Source organism: Nipponia nippon, unplaced genomic scaffold (genome assembly GCF_047370975.1).
Source record: "Nipponia nippon isolate SJK-2023a ecotype South Korea unplaced genomic scaffold, ASM4737097v1 scaffold_2, whole genome shotgun sequence".
Classification (NCBI taxonomy): domain Eukaryota; kingdom Metazoa; phylum Chordata; class Aves; order Pelecaniformes; family Threskiornithidae; genus Nipponia; species Nipponia nippon.
Genome location: NW_028262336.1, coordinates 123,528,346 through 123,546,911, shown reverse-complemented (window position 1 = coordinate 123,546,911; position 18,566 = coordinate 123,528,346). Strand labels below are relative to the sequence as shown.

Here is an 18,566-nt window from a genome sequence, read left to right as displayed (position 1 = left end):
AAGTTCCTTAGAAGAGTCAGAAAGGAACAGCATCCCAAAGAACTGAAGTCTTGAACTTGCTAGTGAGAAAACACTGAAAGCTGAGGTGTATTTTCAATGTACCTCTCCACTCTTTTAGCTATACATGGGAAGAGAAGAATGAAACATGACCATTTTTTAAAAAAGGGCTGTTAGGTGTTAACTACCAAGAAAGGTTTCAAGAGAAAATCAGTATACAGGATATACTCCAACTGTCCAAGATCTCAGATGGTCTTAGACCATTTCCCTGTACACAGTAGTATTTCGGCAGGGACCTACACTTGAAGAGTGGGTGGAAAGCTGGAGGTGAAATCTCCATCAGTTGTGCTAGGCGATGCTGTCTCCACCTGGGGCTCAGAGCATTTCAGCTCCCAAGTCACATTTAAATTCTGGATGTAGGTGTTTGAACATTTCTTGAAATCTCATTGAGTTGCAGTGACCACCAGGCACTTTTGAAAATAGGACTTGAGCCATGAAGTAGTTTTGGAAATCATATCTGTGCTTTCTTCCAACCCTTAGGCATAGCTCTATCAAGAAGATACGTAATTAGAAAGGGGCATGGGAGCAATGTCTATATCAGGCAAGTCAGGGCTGCAAATTTGGGCCTCTGAAAATTTGGCAGATGGCAATCCTCTCCCTTCACTTTATTTTTTGCACAAACCCCCATAATCCTGCTTTGTGCAGCAGCAGTGAATGAAAAATGGATACAGTCTGAAATGAAACATTTCTTCCATTAAAAGCAATTTCCTCAGCTGATTAAGCAAAATGTTGTCCAAGGGATGGTAGGTTTGCTGTTGGCTAAAGCAATGTAAAGCATTTACACTCGTGTGCTATTTAGGCATTCAAATGTCAGCTGCTGCAAAAGGCTTTTTGTGCCTAAACTCCCTTTGTCTTGGGGAAAAAGGGGGTCAAGTTTATTTTTCTTTAAATGTAGCAATTACAAAACTGAAGATTCAAAAAAGTACTAAAAGTGCTTGAATTAGTGTTCCTTTTAAAAAATAATTAAGATGCATTTTCTAAGAGCTGGATGAATGATGCTCAAAGAACTGATATTCCATACTTTTTGTCTCCCTCATTTTAGTTACCTTTTTAGCTCTGTCTATGGCAAAAGTGTCCCAGTAGCTCAGATAAGAAATTACGGGAACATCTTAGTTCACTGCAGTCCTGCACTCTGACCACTTCAACAAAGGCTAAATCTTTGGAGAACCAATTTAATGCTAACAGAGCTCTCCAGAGCATGTAAAAACCAAAGCTTTTCAGACATTCAGATATTGGGTTGATTCCTTCAGGAAAAAGAGAGGTATATTCATGATACCAGAGCAACCCACTGCCACATTTCAAGTCCCAGACCCAAGACATGAAGGCAGTAGAGCACCTGAGCTGAAGTGCTTTAAGAGTGTATTATAAACTGGGCAAAACCATTTATTTTATCCTAGCCTTTCTCTGACAGCTAACTCATTGACACTTTGGGCAGCAACGGCAATGTAATCACCCTGAGACACATGAAATTTCAGCTTGGAAGTTTACAGTTCAGCTAAATTATAAGTAACTGAGAACAGTTTTACTGTGGAAGGTGTCAGGAAAATTGTAATGGGAGGCAACACTGTGTACAGTACTTAATACAGTACCAGATTATCAAATGTTTGTAATATTCAGCAGGCATGCTGAGCATGTATGAACATTGTTGGTATGTTTGCCTGGAGGATTAATGGCACTTAATGACATTATTTATATACTTCTCAAAGCAATGCAGAATGTTTCTGCAGCTTCTCATCTGTCTGCTATGCCTGTAGAAAGCAGCGATGCCTCCATGGCTGCTAATGCAATTAGATGATGAATTTCATAAATAAGATCCACTCTTCGGGGTTAATTTCCAAATTTCTTTACGCAGTGAATAAGAAATGAAGTTAAAAGCAGAACTTTTAGGAAGTTAGACAGGACTGGAATGAGTTTAAATGTTAACACAGATTAATAAGTGGAATACTGTGTTCATTTGAGCTAATTATTTTCTCAGAAGGCATCCATCCTATTTAGGCAATTACACAGCCTCAAGTCTTCATTTCTTACCGGTACTATCAAGGGACTTCATCTGCTAGCTTAAGTTGAAGACTGTTCATGTGTTTTTAATAACATAGATTTAATTTGAAAGCTGCATTTGAGCTGTTTCCATGTGAATATTCCACACTTACAGAGAAATGCATTTATTCTAAATTTAAACTGTAACTATAGTAACCAGCATTCACTGTGCTTCAGTAGGAAATATATAAGCCCACTCAGACAGAAGGAAACATGTTGTGTTAATTATCATTCTATCAAAAGACTAGGATTTGTGTTTTTTAAAAAATAATTATCTGAAACTAGATATTCTTACTACCCAGACTTAGAAACCAAGAGATTTGCAGGAATGTATTCTAATGTCATTTGTGGGAAACTGTGAAAGTTAGAAAAAGGGTCATATCTGGACCAATCTGGAGGCTATAATAAACCTCATTTTTTTCCCAGCTATTTATTGTCTAATAAAAATATAATATTGAGCTCTTATAAGCTAGCTTTGCAGGATTCTCCTTAGATTTCCTAGAGCAATTCCTAATCTTAGACAAATAGAGTTACTGTTTCAATTATAGGTAGATGATCAGATTTTTTTGGTTGGGCCAGTAGATGACAGATTCTGTAGATGATTTTGCAAAGGTAGTAAATGTCACTTTTACAGTAATGACCATATTAGTCAAGGTGAGTAAGGACATGAATAGCTTCTTCCTTTCTTTAAATTTCTCTCTCTGCACCTGTTTTCTTAGGGGTTGATTTTGTTTAGGGGAGAGCTCACTCCTTCTTAGATTTTTTTTTTTTTAATTCCTAGCATTATTATTTAAGCATACTGTGTTAAAAGTTTAAATATATAACATATGTAAATCTTGTAGTAATGGTGAACTTTGCAAATATACTAAGGGTATATAGTTTTCCCACAGGTAAAATATTTACTGCATATATTTCAGTATGCTAATAGATTTTAAGTTTTACCAACAGATTTTTAAAATAATGCTCATTCATCGAATAATGGGAATTCAGGTTATTGACCCATAATATTTAGGAACAGAAATCTAGTGCGATGTCCTTTATAAATGCCTTGTGTGTCTCTTTTTTCCCTCTATACTGAGGACTGTAACTTGCGTTTGTTCAGTCTTTAAGATACGAATGGATCAAGATGCCACGCATTCCTCTTCTATATTATTTCAGTAACTAAACATATTAAGCATTAAAAAGTGAAACTGTCTGTGTTTTCATTAGAATTAATTTGTCTGGCATCAGCTCGTTGCCAATGATTTTGATATGTGTTTCTCTCTCAAAGAGAATTTTTTCGATCTCAGTATTTTCTCACTCTGAAGGCATTGCACATACAATATAACAACGCCTCTCTCAAGCTGTGTTTACTGAAGCTATGGATATCAGGACCAAATAACTTGTGAGGCTTTTCATTGGAGCATTTCAACTTTAAATATATGAATACCAGAACTGTACAGACTAAGCCAAGTTTTGAGTCATACCACACTGCAGTTTGGGCCCTAAGGCCCCAGGAGGTGGGCTCACAGGGGCTGCGTGCTCTGGTTTTTCAGCTCAGATCAGGACTGAGCTTTCAAAGCACATGTCCTTTTTGCCCTCCTTTTCAGCACTTCGGTTCATCTCGTGTGACAGTCTTGGTGAACGCATACTAGATTCATTTGTATTAAACTGCTCTTGAAGATGAGCTCACCCAAAGCATCCACCTGCTAATGGGTGGTCAGTTCATGAGGCCAGACAAGAACCAGCCCAAAGAAAAACCCCTGAAATGTATCGTTTGTGTCCTCTCCTGTTTGGCCACGCTTTTTTGTAATGCGAACCTCTCCATCTTTGTTTTCAGAACTACCCACTCACAATGAGGTCTTCACTGAAATGAGTCAGATAAACAAATTCTTTTCATTCTATCTGCTTGCAGATGTTTGTGCAGGGTATGGTTTAAATAAGACCATCTACCCAATTCACAGTGTTTTAGAGGAGCTGAAAATAGCTCTTCTGCCCCTGAGCTCATCTCCTCTGAAATGCTCTTTCTGGCAAAACTGTCTAGTTTTAAGTAATCAAAGCCTCAAGAAAGTTTCTCTGTACTTAAATATTGCAACAAATAGCACACCTCCATCTTTCAGAAGACAAATTTGAAATACATTTGTGAATAAGGTTCTTAAAACAAGAAAAACTTTCCAGTGATAGCATACTCAAAATTACTTCAGTTGAGCTGAGGGCAAGACGCTTAAAAATCTGTGGTATTGTAAAGTCGGTATTGCAGAACCTAAGATTTAAACAGTGATCATGTGCAAAGGGCTCTGCAAAGCTATGGGCAGACCATCTGCAGGTGCATGGTGAGTGTTGGTTTATGGATTTGAGGTAATTTGAGAAAACTTAAAATACCTAACACATTTGTTAAGGATTGCCCAATAACACGTTGGCCCCTGGAAATCTTCTAGGTACCTCCCTCAAACTCAGGTTAGTAAGAAATTCTCTGTTTTTATTTGAGATTCAAGGCAAAGCTTGCTCTGAAGGATGAGAAAGGAGCTTCCCTCCTTCCCCTCTTCCCCAGACAAGCTGCTGGATCATTTCAGTCAGCTGATTAACTCTTTAAAACCATTACAACCTATTCACTTTTATTACGTGGTTACTTTTCTGCTGTGGAGAAGGCAGCAATGAGGGGCACTGCTGGGAGCAATGGGAAATGGGACAGTGGTGAGGAAAAGGAGAAAGACTCTCCTTTCCAACAACGGCCATTTCTTGCATCTTCTTAACCCATCAGGTGAAACTTCATCCTTTTTACTTTGCATTTGCCAGGAGCTTAGACACCATTCACCATGGCTGTGTGTCACATGCTGTTTTGTAAGGCATTTCAAGCTAATTTTAAAGTATTTTAAGGTATTTTTTAAGCAGTTCATGACTCTGAAACCATGGCTTTTTAAGAAAAAAAAATAGATTCAGAAATAGCGGGATTTGTTTTACCTTATTTGGATGATCTAAAAGTTCATAATTTATGTAAGCTAGGGAATCAAAGTTCCCTCTATAGGAAGACAAAAATGTGCCTGCACAGAGAGAAATTTATTCCGTCATAAAGTGCACACCTGAAAGCACCAAGATGAACAGCTTATTCTCTCTGTCCTTGTTTCATTCCTCTGACCACAGAAGAACTCTAAATGTTGCCTGATTTTTGGACAGCTTAAATTAGAGAGGGTAAATCTGTCTTTAACATGCTTTTACTGCACTCCCATGGGTGTTGGGACGGAGTGCTGTTCTGCTGGTGTAGGACAGCCAGGGCTCCTCGAATCCAGTCCCGTGTTTGCCTGAAAACTGCTGCTTGGCTGCGGAAGCGACCTGATGCCTCTCTCTTTCCAATTTATGAAATTTGCTTTAAATGCTCACTTTATGCATAGTAAGCCACCAATGGTCTTGGGAGATCAGATATCAAACATTGTACAAAACGCTGCTAAAATCAACATGTGTTTCTTTATTTGTGTTTTCCCCAGAGTTGAAAGAAAGGAGCGTGCACGTTTGAAGACAGTGAAATTCAACGCGAAACCTGGTGTAATTGATGCAAAAGGGGTACGTAAATAATGAAACCTTTTGAAATTGCACTTTGTAATTGTTTTATGAGTTTCAGAGTTGAGAAAATTTTAGCGACATAAGGAGTATTTAGATTGTTGCAACCAAGACCTGGAGTATAGTGAAATATAGACAGGAGCATAGTATGATATAATCTTCTAAATAATTAAACATTCTTTTTATAATAATACTGACTGACAGAGCATCCTAATTGGAAGATACTGAGAAAATAAAGAGCATTCTGTGATAGCTGTGAATGTAGTTAAATGATGGATAGAGAAGAAAAGATGTTAAAAACCAATCTAGACGGATAATTGTTTAATGAAATAGGGCAAGAAGTGTAAGTTCGTTCCCTGGCTTCAAAAGCTGCTAAATCTCAAACAAAAAGTTGGAAGTTTAAGAGTCCCAGATGCAAAATTTAGGTTTTGGATGTTCTGCTTTGGCAGTTGTGACAGACATTGAACACAGGTGTGTTTCACAGCAGGCACGACGGGCCAGCCAACACAAAACACGCACGTTCCCTTCCACCAGCACTATCTGGACAGAACAGCCTTCCTGCTGTTACCGCTCTGCAGCAACGCTTTATTGTGCCCAACAGGCAACAGTTTTCACTAGCCTGATGTCTAATATTGTGTACGTTGCCGTCTGGCTGGCAAGAGTTATGCATGAGAAATGCCCGCAGTCCTGGCTGTTGAGGTATATTTTTCTGCTGAAGTGTAGCTTGCATTTGTAGCAGTAGTAAATACTTGACATTACATTTGCGGGGATTTATTTTTGAAAACAGTCCAGTTGGCATACATGGGATTCACAGCTGAGGGCTTCTGTGAGCAAACCAAGAGACAGAGCTTCAGAAACCATTAGCAAAAAGTCCTGTTTGGCTGCAGAAAACACAGGGCAGGGCCAAAACTGGGTGATGAGAGGACATAGTCGTAGGTAGGTGCTAGGAAGGGACAAAACCAAGTGGTTCAGCAGGACCCTTCCTCATTCTTAATCTTTTCTTGCTTCATTTCCCTCTGTAATGGGAATACTACTACTTCCTTTATCCCACTTTATTCTGTCCTTTCACTTAAACTGTAACAGATTAGCAGGGTAAGAAGTTCCTCTTGCCATGAACATGCAGTTCCTAGTGCAGTGGGTCCCAGGCCTCTACATGTCAGCAAAATAATATTTCCAACTTGCAAATACTACCCTGTTACTGCTCTACAGAACAGTTCCTGAGTTCAATGCAAATGCAGAATAATTGCACTGACTGAAACCAGTTTTCCAGATTTATAGGGTACGTGGAATCAGAGGTCAGCCTCTGCATACTATTTGCACATGAAGATAACTTGATATAAAATATATATAAACTTCATTGCGAAAGGACTTATTCATCTCATTACATTTCTTCAGGAGTCAGAACTCCAATTTTTAGTTTGAAATGACCACTCTCTGCAACCCTGTAAATTAATGTTGCCATTTATTTTGGGAGATAATAAGCTTTATATTGCCAATGAAATCACTTGTTCAATGTCTATTTCCTGTATATAAGCAAAGCCTCAGGGGAATAATTTATTCATATAACTAATGGTCCTTATTCAAGTGAGTCTGTCAAGAATTTAATTACCTCTTGATTCCCTGAATTGTTTTTCCATTTTTGTCATCAGTGTAACATTAATCTTCCAGCCACTCACATCAATGTTTGTTTCAGTGTTTAGGAAATTGCTTCAGACCACAACCGTTGCACCCATTTGGGAGCACACTTTCTATTGTTAGTATTTGCTGAAATTTGCTTTTGTCTATTAAAAAAAAAAAATCCCATAATTTCAGGGCTTGTGTTTGAAAGAGCATAGAGGGGAAAAGTGTTCACTGTTAAATTAAGCATCAGCATGTAAAATGAGGTGTTTGAGTACACGTATATGTATGTGCTTTTTACGGATCAGCATTTCCAGTTACTCTTTCAGTGTTCAAAAAGTGGTGTAAGCTGTCTAACAGCGCATGCTTTACTTTTTTATCTGGAAGAGATTCAGTCCAGATAAACAGGGCTGCATTAAGCCCTGGAGAACACTTCTGTTTGGAAATCAAGCTGAAATTCAAGATAAAAATCAGGCTTCTGTGTATCTGTTGCACCTTTTTGCTCATGACCACGTGGGCAAGTGGTACTATCTGAATTTACTCTAAAGATGAAATTGGGAGAATAACGTTTTATGTGATATTTCTAAATTTGGCCAGGAGATGTGCATGGAAGCATTTTTTAACAAAATTTAACTGAATACAGAGAATGCTTGGGGTTTTTTGCACAGGTAAAAGGTTTATCCTGTTATGATTTTACTTGAAGCATCTTGCTGGCCCTGATTCCTTTCTTCCCCTATAGAAGCAATGTTTAAGACCTAATAAACTATAGTAAATGTTTTATGAGATAGTGCCAAAACTTCTTTGAGATAACTTCTTTCTATGATTTTAAAATATGAACTGTCTAGTTATTCCACAAGTTTTAAAAATATTATGTATTTTCATCTGTTTATGCCTCATTTTTAATCCCAAACCCAGAGATAAGGTACAAAGAAAGTACTGCAGATGGTGTGACATTTGCAGCTGATCAGCTTCTTGTCTCTCACTAAAAAGGAACACTCAGCAATACAATTGACAAACCTGTTAGCAGGGATAGCTAAAGGATAATCTTTTCAAAGGCCCAAAAGTTCCTCTTTTTCAAGCCAAACTTGGGTGCATTACCTCATCTAGAAAATGAGTTCAGCATTTTTTAAAAATGCAATTTAGAATATTTATATCACTTTTAACTCATTTCATTGGACTCCTCCAGTCCATGGCTTGTGAAATTAAAGTCTACAAAATCAGGATGGATATGAAAACAGGGAATGTGAATCACAGTTACGGAGCTCCAGTAGAATCTTCTGGTCTCAAGTTTAAATCAGGCAATGGATAGTACCTTTCCATAAATGCATCATTAAATTCTGATGCTCATTATTACAGGATATTGTATAAAAAATAAATAAGTTAAAAAGGAATTAGGTAAGCTAGCAAGCAATGGAACCAATGAAAACTTTTAACACTTTTGTCATGTAACTCAGGACATAGGAATTGTTGATTTCAAGAAGCAGAGGGGTTATAAAAGGGGAAGGACCATATTTCTTCTAATTTTTCTTTTAAACATCTGTTATTGGACAACTTCAGAAAAAGCTACTGGGCTAACTGGATCTCTGGTTTAACCCAATAGGACTACTTTTCCTTCATGTTCTGTTTGTTTTGACCAAAAGAAACTTATTTGCTCAGGTTCAAAGACATCATCAGAATTCTAGGTCCTATTAACATTTTTAAAGATATCAAACCAATTAGAGATGCTAACACCTGTGTAATAAGGAAAAGAATACAAATACTGGTAGAAACAGCTTCATTTCACCAACCAAAGACTGTGCTTCAGTTGTGTTGACCAAGTCCAATCTCTAGCTTCATTCATATAATTGTAGTAATGATCTTCACCAGCTTTTCGCATCGTTACTGAAGGTGGCTGGAGTATCAAAGCAACCAGTCCACCCTTCTGGTTCCCTATGGCTGCTCTGTGCTACTGCAGCAAAGGGCAGGGTTTCCAGGACACTGGCTACCTTAAAGTTTCAGACATAAAAAAGATAAATGAAGATAAGATAACACAGTTACGATTTCCTAAGCATTTGCTGTCTCAGTCTATGGGGCCCACTGGTCTATGGATAACCAATGGAAAACAGAGCAGCCCAAAGGTTTATGTCTGATATTTATGCTGGAGGAAGCTGCAGGAGTTATGTGAGCACAAACTTAAAAAGTGTGTTTTGTGCTATGTTGAACTCAAGATCATATCCCAAGTATTTTCTGATGCTCACCTTTGTGCCAAAAGGAGCAGAACATGCCATTAGCTGTGAGCAGGGTTATATATCTGCCAAAGCAGCATACTGAACTCTTGGTAGTTCCCCATACCATAGGCTTCAGGCTGAACAAGAATAGCCTTTCCTTTTCTAATCCTAAAACCCACAGTGGTTGAGGGCTTTTCAGATTTTTACTGAATCAAAAAAATGTCAAACAATGATGGAAATATTACAGAGGGAAAAGAGACAAGCCAGGAATCTGCTTTTTTCTCAACTGTTGTAATTACAACCAGTCTTTGAGGAGACAAAAATAGCACCTTTTTTGCTTTTCTCCCTGTCAGATCATATACTCTTTCTTGACTGTCTCTTGAAAATATTTTTGTAGTGGAAACTGTAGCTCTTGGAAAGACCTTTATCAGCATCTCACCTTTTTTCTAATATTCATGGATGTTGCCTTTTCCCAGAGAAATGTTGCACTATCTTGATGCATAACGTTTAGGTAAAACTTAATGTTATACAGAGAACTGTTTTTTTTATACCATATGCCTTTTCATTTCATGTCTTGTTTGGCCAGTGACTCCAGAACATTGTCTTATGGACAAATACCCAGTTTCTATTCCCAGTGGAATAAATGACATGCCTCTCACAATCTTTCATTTTTTAATGCGTGTGTCAGGGTGCGTGGCGGGGTGTTCAGTCCATGATTAGTGGACCAGTGAGGCTGCTCAGCGGGGTGCCGAATGGGGACAAGGTGCCTGCCGAGAAAATCCAAAATCTCTGCCGGCAGCTCTGCTGCATATCAGCAGTGCAGGTCCTGGGCTGTGACCCACACCATATTGCTCCATCACTATCCATTAGTCTTTTTTCTATTCAGTTATCTCGTCATCCACAGTTCTCTTCATAATCCAGTCAGATCACCTACATTGCACTCAACCTGCCCCTTCAAATGCCTCGGAATGTATTTATTATGACAGTCAGAAGCTTGATAGCATTTAATAATATTTCTTATGAACAGATTCTGTTTACGGATCCCACAGCCCTGCCTGCAATGTCTTGCTTTATTGTCATTTTAGCAACACTGCACTGAGGCATGAAAGGAAAAAGCTAAAATTGACTGAGATAGCAAACTCAATATTGTGGTGTAAATAAAACCCTCTGCATACTCAATGCACCTCTCCTCCAAATGTCAAAATTCAATGACTGTCAGGACTTCATACACAGCACGCATTTTGACAGCTTATTAAGTATTTGGGGAAAAAAAACCCCAACCCACCTATTTCCAAACAATTTATGCTCTAGAAAATCATGGTATTTTCAGCACGAGTCATCAAATCAGAGAAAAACTGGTCTGTAAGGAACCTCAGGTGGTCACCGAGTCCACCTCCTGCACTGAGGGAATCATCTGTACCTGCCTCCTGTCTGGCAGATTTGTCTAATCTCTACTTAAAGACCTGCCACGACAGAAATTTCATATTCTTCCCAAACAGTCCACTCCAGTCCTTCACTCTCTTCATCATTAGAAATGGCTAAACTGTTGCAGTTTAAGCCTGTTGTTATTTCTTCCTCTATCAATGCATATGAAGGCTGGATTATTTGTCTTCATCTTCACCAAGCAGAAACTGCAGTCACAGCTGCCCTGGGCTCAGGTACAGCACCTGTGCTAGTGGTTCACCACGGCACAGCTGGGTGCATCAATGCAGAGGAAAAGGTGATAATCCCAACTGAATCCCTGAGTCTCAGAAATTAGAAAGTATAAAGATGTATTAGACTATCTATCCTCTCTTTCTGCCAGTCGAAGACTGTTTCTAATGTATCAGTGTTTAATTAGGCTTAAGTTTTCTAAGTATAAAGTTTCACCACTTTTAGTGCGAAACTGTTCTGTAGTCCATAATCAGAAAATTTTCCACATATTCAGCGTATTTTTGCCAACTTTTCTTTGCACTCCTCTTCTAAAAATATTTGACGTAATGAATGGATTTCCTAAAGTGATTAGTACTGGGACAATAATAGAAGCAGAAGAAAATCTGCAATCTGAGCATGTTTGAAAACCTGCATCTTCATTGTGGAGTTGGTTGCTGATTTGGAGAGCCTGGTAACGCACGCTCGCCAGTGGGTTCCATTGCACTGACGGAGAAAGAGAAGATCCTCTGACATGTCCCAGTAATTGCACTCATTTACCCATCAGTTTTCCTTATAAAGTAATCCACTCAATTGCTGAATCATATTTGCTTTCTGAATTCCCTCCAGTCAGTAGCAAAATGGTAGTGAAAGGAGAGATACTGGACTGGGAACAGCATTTCTGTCCACGTTGGTGTGTATTTGTCCATATGTACATGTATGAAGAGAGAAAAGGAGGGGCCTCTGCCTTTTTTTCTCCCTCTAAATTTGGTGATCAGAAAATAGCAACAGACACTGAGAAAAGATAATGGAAGTGTCAAACACCAGAATGTGTGGGATCACAGGTGGAGTGATTTACTAAGAAGAAGAGAGGTTGAACATAAATTAAGCAGCATACACCTACCCACAAGGATGATATGGAGGAGGGTTAGTGAAGGTGGCTTAGGCACTGACACGCAATTAAATATTCTTTATTCTTGGTTTCAGCCAGATTTATCCCTCCTTACCGATCTAGCCTGACTTTTCTCTGTTCTCCCAGTCTTTCTAATTTCTCACTCCTATTTAATGGGAACAGCTGCCTGTGGGCTATTCTTCAAAGAAATCAGAGTACTCTTGCTGGAGTAAGTGCTCATCTCAGCTATAAATTTGGCCTCCAACTGGTATTCCGACCGTTGCTTAGAAAAATGATGTCTTGTGTAGCTGTAATCTTTGGGAACTAGAGGTACATTGCCTGGGAGCAATGTGCCTGGGAGCAATCTGCCTGTATGTACCTGCCTGCGTAATCCAGCCCTTTTATGTTTTTTCTAGCCTGCCACTATTGTAGTTTTTAAGGAGCAGCCAGTGAATAATGCAGCTGCAATGTTGTTGTTCTATTTCTACACTTACTGCTATTTTCAAAGACGTTGGGTTAAAGAGGGCAGAGTGAACTGCAGTCAGCTCTGTTGCCCAGGGTAGCAGCTGGAGGACAATAACCTGGATGTGGTGGACTGGGGAGCAGCAGGAGACGGCTGCTCCACCGGGACCCAAGGGCGCCATCAGCTCAACAACGAGGGGTGCAGTCTAGGGCAGTCCCAGGGCACAAACAGCAAGTCTGGTGGTAGCAACCAAGGTTGGTCCACAGCCCTGTGGTTCCAAGAAAGTCTGTAGTGATGAGTCAGGGCCAAACAAGCCAGAAAGCCACGTCAGTAAGGTGAGGTGGGATGGGCAAGACGCAAGGCATGGCACAAGCAAACAGACAGCACAGCCCTGGCAAGGACCACGGGCTGTGGGAGTTTATTGAACCTACTTGTCCTGCAGACACACGTTCCACCGATATGATCCCAGATGAGATCGGGAAAAACCAGGACTGAGTTGCTGTTTATTTTGTTCTGTGACTATCAAAACACTTTAGTTTGGTCCAAAATTTTCTAGCTTGCCTTTCTTATGACATTTTGAACAGCATTTGCTACCAGTAGGCTGCAAAAGATAATGTTAGGCTTATACTAATGGTTTATACTCCTTAACATAAGGCTTATACTGTCAATTCTGACTAATTTTGATCATTAGAATTAAAATGTCAGTCTTTGCTGTGTAATTAAATTTTAGTTTAAAAATCTTTTTCCATTCCTTGGTGCTACTTCCACTTGCAGTATCAATTGAATTAAGTATTCTCTTCTACTTCCATTACATCGTGTTTCTAATGTATCGAAGACAAAGAGCTTCCCATTAAAGGCAGTAAAAGTTGACCTGAGCCCTAGTATGTGGTTTTTGCTAAGGGTTGTTATATCATTTTAGTCACATTAAAAATAGCAGACATGAACTAGAGTAAAAAGTTAGAATATGAATTCAGTCCCCCAGCTTAGAGACATTTGAAGAGAAACTTTGACTTAGGCAGGCACTAAAAAAAAAAAAAAAAAGAGTATTTCACTCTGATCTGATCTGATTCCTAATAACATTTTATCATTCCTAGTAACATTTAGCATCCAGAATGGTTCACAGTGTAGCCTCAGCTGTATAAACAAAATGACTTTTCAATAACACTCCAACAAACACATTGCAATTTGCACAAAACAAAAACTATTTATTGTCTCAGTGCCAGACAATTATTGGACACCCACTGATATTAAAAATAATTTGCTTAGAGTGATAATTTCTAGCTAAAATATGCTTCCATTAGGCATCTATTTATAAGCTTCTGGAAAATGCCTAGCGAGCACATGCAGATATGGGTTGTAATGTTCTAGCTTGGCTTTTACCTGTCACAAAAATATTTTACCTGCGCAACTGGAAAGCCTGAAATATGGCTTCCTGCAGAAATATTATTTACACATGATGGTGGGACAATTCTGTAAATGTTGTAAAACATTAGCTTATTTTTTTTAATATGAATTTGCTGTCTCCTAAATTATTATTTCTCCACCTCAAAAATCCCAACGTGAACAGCTCTTCCTTTCTTCATGGTCAAGAGCACCAGCCTGCCACTGTTGCCTAAAACATGTGACGAATCATGCCCTGACTGTAAAGGGAACCGGGGGTCACTACTCTGCCCCAGGTCCATACAGGTTAAATGTTTAAAGCTAGGTGTGGTGGATCCCATTTCTGTGAGCCTTAACTGGGTGCACCTTCTAAAAAACATAGCAGCCATTTCACAACACGGTGCGACAGGGTTATGGCCCTTCAGTGCTTCACAAGGCTAAGGTGTGAGAAGGATTTGCAGTCCTTATCTGCTTTATCCTGATCAGACATGATAATCTGAACTTTAAGAACCACAGGGCCTTATTCAAACTGTGCAGTTTAAATGGCCAATGTAGACATCTCAGCCATTTCTTCTGGACTAATCTTTGCACTAGTAGTTGCAGTGAATAAACTAGGCACTTGTAACAGGTATTCTGAATATACTCTTCCATTACCACTTTGCCAAGTGCAAAATACAAATGCCTGGATAGGTTAGGTTAGGTTAGGTTAGGTTAGGTTAGGTTAGGTTAGGTTAGGTTAGGTTAGGTTAGGCACAGCTATCTAGAAATGCATGGGGTAAGCCCTCTGCCTAGCTCAGCTTACAGCTCCTGAGGTGTCAATACGAATGATGCTGTTGCTGTGGAGATAGTGCAGGCTCCTGAACTTTGCTTGTATACCTACAGGTGGAAAAATTACAGACAAGAAAACCCCCTTCTACTCAGAACTGAGCTTTTTATAGAAAATCATTCTGCATGTCATTTAGTCGCAGGAGTTGTGAATCAGCATTTTACTGTACACTCCCCCGTCTCAGAATGATTGAAATTTGCTTTGCTGTAACAAGAGAACAAGAACATTTTTTTCATGTGTGCAACTTAAAATAAGCTTTGGAAATTGTTCATGTCATAAAATTTCTGGTTTTACATCTCCATTCCTAATTGACATAAAATCTTTTACAAAACCATTGTTTCTGCAATATTGGAATTTAGTTGTTACTCTTTAGCAGTCATTCAAGAATGCTCCTCTGTGATAAAATGGAAATTAATGACAAGGATAAAAAAGTAATGTGAAATCATGTTGCACAAATTCCTCATCAACTCATTCTTATAGATCGGTCTTTATAAGAGGTCAAAAAAAGCTGGTCACATTATTGAAAGCAAATTACTGAGCAGAGATATTTTCTGCACAAGGACTTTTTATTGGCACAGGGCATTAGTAGGTCTGAGGATATTCTCCAGAGCTTTGATGTGAAACTGCCCAGTGCAGGGAGGAGGAATAAATTGCTCTTCTCCATCTGGCTTTGTTGCTGTCTTGCTTCTCGTTTTCTCTCTGTTGGATTTAAGTTCTGGAAAAGGCTGCAAGACCTCAGAAATGGGGGCAGCATTGGGTGTCATGCAAGAATCAGATCTCATCATCATTCCTGCTATTGCAGCCTGGATCTTGGAGGAGACATCTTCTCCCCTTGCCAGAGGAAAAGCTGGGTCACATTTGTCCAGCTGCCCTTGGTGTTTCCTGCATTTTCACATCCTCCACAGTCCTGTCTTCACGTTTCAAGACAGCTGGAGCTGGTGCCAGGCAGTGGACGCTGGCTGCACATCTGTTTTGACCTGAGCCCATATTATTGGGCTGCTCTGACCATTCCCCTTGAGCTGAACGCATTTCGCTCAGCATTTCTGCAAGGTACATTAGAAATACTGCTGTCATCAGCATCTAGTTCACTCATGTGCTGAAGTAATCAAATGAAATTCAGATGATAAAACAGCACATAGCCAGGAAAATTTAACTGTACAGTGTCTTATTGCTCTAGGATATCTTGAGGCACTCCACAAAGACATGCAATAATTTAATAATAATGCCTGTTGGGCCCCGGTCCCAGTTGAAAGTAAAGGAAAACAAGTGAGTATTCAGTTTTAATTTATGCCACGGTAGCAAGGTTGACTCTAGCAGGGAACCGGCATGCCTTAAGGAACCTGGCTTTTTAAAGTGGTGAAACAGTTCTAGAAATTGTGAAAAATACTGTCAAGTCAAATTTGAGTCTTTTACTCAGCTGCAGCGAAGAAATATGGATTCATAGCTTTCTTTTAAAAATCCAGTAGAAGTTTCTCTTTCAAATTAAAAAAAATACTGAAGTAAAAAACCTTTGGTTCTGTTTTCCAGTTAAAAAAGAAGAAAAACCATTTTGCATTTTATTGAGAAGTACAAATTCCAAAGATCTGCAACTTGTAAGCATAATAGAATAGAGTAGCAAATGTGAGAAATAAAGGCTTTGGGGTTGAACTTGATCCAGATGGTGAAAAATATTTCTGCCTATTGGCAGCTTGTCAGTCAAAGAAAATACTGATGAAGTCATTCTTCAGTTAATGAGCAATTTACATGCATATATTTCATAGATTTTCCAGTTTCTTCAGCCTGATAATTGTGTGGAATTTATTTATAAGATAATATTGTTTCTTAGGTGGCCATAATGTTAGGGACTATAGTATCAGTGTCTTCTGTCCCACAACAAGTGTGTGCCATCCCTGCTTCGGTAAGAGAAATGTTTAAGAGAGTCACCAACATAAAGATATGTAGTGTAATGTTAAAATTGGTCACCAACGTAAAGATATGTAGTGTAATGTTAAAATTGGTCACAGATTAAATCTAACACAGTGAAAATTTGCTAGCACAGGTAGAATACCAAAGTTTACAGCTGAGAGTTAATTGCTTTTCTTCTAAGCTGTTCCAGCAGAATTTTATGCTAATATTAACTTCATGCGTGTGCTATTTTTATAACTTGTTGTCTAATGCCTGGAATTAAATGGTAGGAAATTTGCATGTATGTTTAGATAATGTCATAGTTACTTGGCTTTTCTGCAAAAAAAGTGGTTGAAAAGAAAAATTTATAGTATTGGCAACAGATATTGTCAAAGAATTAGAAACAGAACAAAGTTTTCTTCTAGTAAGATTTCACACAAAGCTCCAGAAGAGTGGAGTTAAGTGATAACACTCATCAAGATGATACAATCTCTATATCGCACATCTTTATTTCTGGCTCATTGAAATTCAAGCAGTTCAGTACTTAGTGACTCACAGGCCACGTTTGGGAGGTTATAAGGACACAGGAACTGCCAACCTGGGTCAAAGCCAAAGTCCATCTAATTTGATATCCCCATCTGTGAGACTGGTAGTGCGAGGTACATTACTGGAAGATGTAGGAACTTCACCTCCTACACAAACCTCACACCAGTCCTTTAGAGATTGACTTTTTGTTTTTGTTTCCCCATGCCTTTATTTTTTATAACTTTAGCTGTAGGGCCTAAATAAATCAATGTTTTAAATGAAAACCATGAGCCCGGTATGATTCACTGACTCCTGAGCCAGGTCTTTGCCATGATTCAGCCTGCTACACCAGTCACCTGTGACTGCAAACACTCTTCCTTTAACTCAAAAGGGCAGTTCAAAAGATTAGTCTGCTCCAGTTATCTTTCAATGAATAGTTTGAAGGCATGCAGGTATTGTAAATCTTTCTCCACTACTACTTCACAAAATAAGAGTAATAAAGGTCTTTATGCAACTTTCTTCTTTTTATGCAATGGTCCATTTTATGCCGTAGTTTACACTTGCACAAGTCAAGTGCACAGCACTTGATTGCACAAATAAATGATTCCACAAAAAATAGTGATAAAGGAGCAAGTTGGGTTTTTTAACAGCACAGATAACTAACACCTTCTCCAGCCTTATTTATTTGTGAGATTAATTCAAAAGATTGCATAGGGGAGTCCAAAACCCTCAATTTCATTTGCAAATCTAAGGAAGCACCAGCACTCAACTGGGAATCAGAGTTAAGGAAAAGATACGAGAAAATATCTGCTCAAAACTGTGGAACGAAGATCATGCTGATAAAGGCCCTACAGTGTACCCTGTAGGAAAAACTATGGGTCTGGGCTGGTGATCAGACAGTCCCAAAACTGCCAAGTGCCCACCAACGTTACTGTTATCTCTGAGGCTCTTTTGTCATCACTGTTGCACAAAGGATGCTGAGACAGGTCCATGTGCGCAAAGATTTATTAGCAGGATCAGTAGCTGACAGCATACATCGGCTCTAAGAGGGAAAGTTACTTTTTGGAAAAAAAAATTAAAAAGAGTAGAGGAAGATCTGGGACAACGTTGCCACACATTGAATACACTTTAACCCCAGGGACAGCCTTGAGAAAGGAGAGGAAGACCTTCACACTGCCCATATGACTGTGGTCAAAGCCCATGCTGGACCGCAACACAGCTCTGCGGTGCTGCATCTATGAGCATCTCATGACAGAAACACAGACAGTAGAGCTGGAAGAGGTTTATCGTTTAGCTCTTTTCCCTTCGCCGCCCCCTTCTCTCCCAGCACTGCAGTGTTATTCCCCATAGTACTTAAGATTAGCAGATTTGTTTTAAATGTGAAAAATGATCCAGGCTTTTCCACTTCCCTTGGGGCAGATTATTCTACATCCAAATTGATTTCACTGTCAAGGAGCTTTGCCCTTTCTTATTTTCACACTATTAATTTCGGTGGTGCCGCTTGAACAAATCCTT

The 18,566-nt window shown here is 39.1% G+C and overlaps 1 protein-coding gene across 22 annotated transcripts in view; it reads left to right on the top strand.

Annotated features, from left to right (window-relative positions):
- DLG2 (discs large MAGUK scaffold protein 2) overlaps window positions 1-18,566 on the top strand; it is a 1,061,109-nt gene that overhangs the window by 1,008,066 nt on the left and 34,477 nt on the right. For all 22 annotated transcript variants that reach the window (XM_087758910.1, XM_087758908.1, XM_087758909.1 and 19 more), the window contains one exon: window positions 5,556-5,631. In XM_087758910.1, coding sequence (XP_087615036.1) covers window positions 5,556-5,631 — 76 coding nt within the window. The remainder of the gene's footprint in view (window positions 1-5,555; window positions 5,632-18,566) is intronic.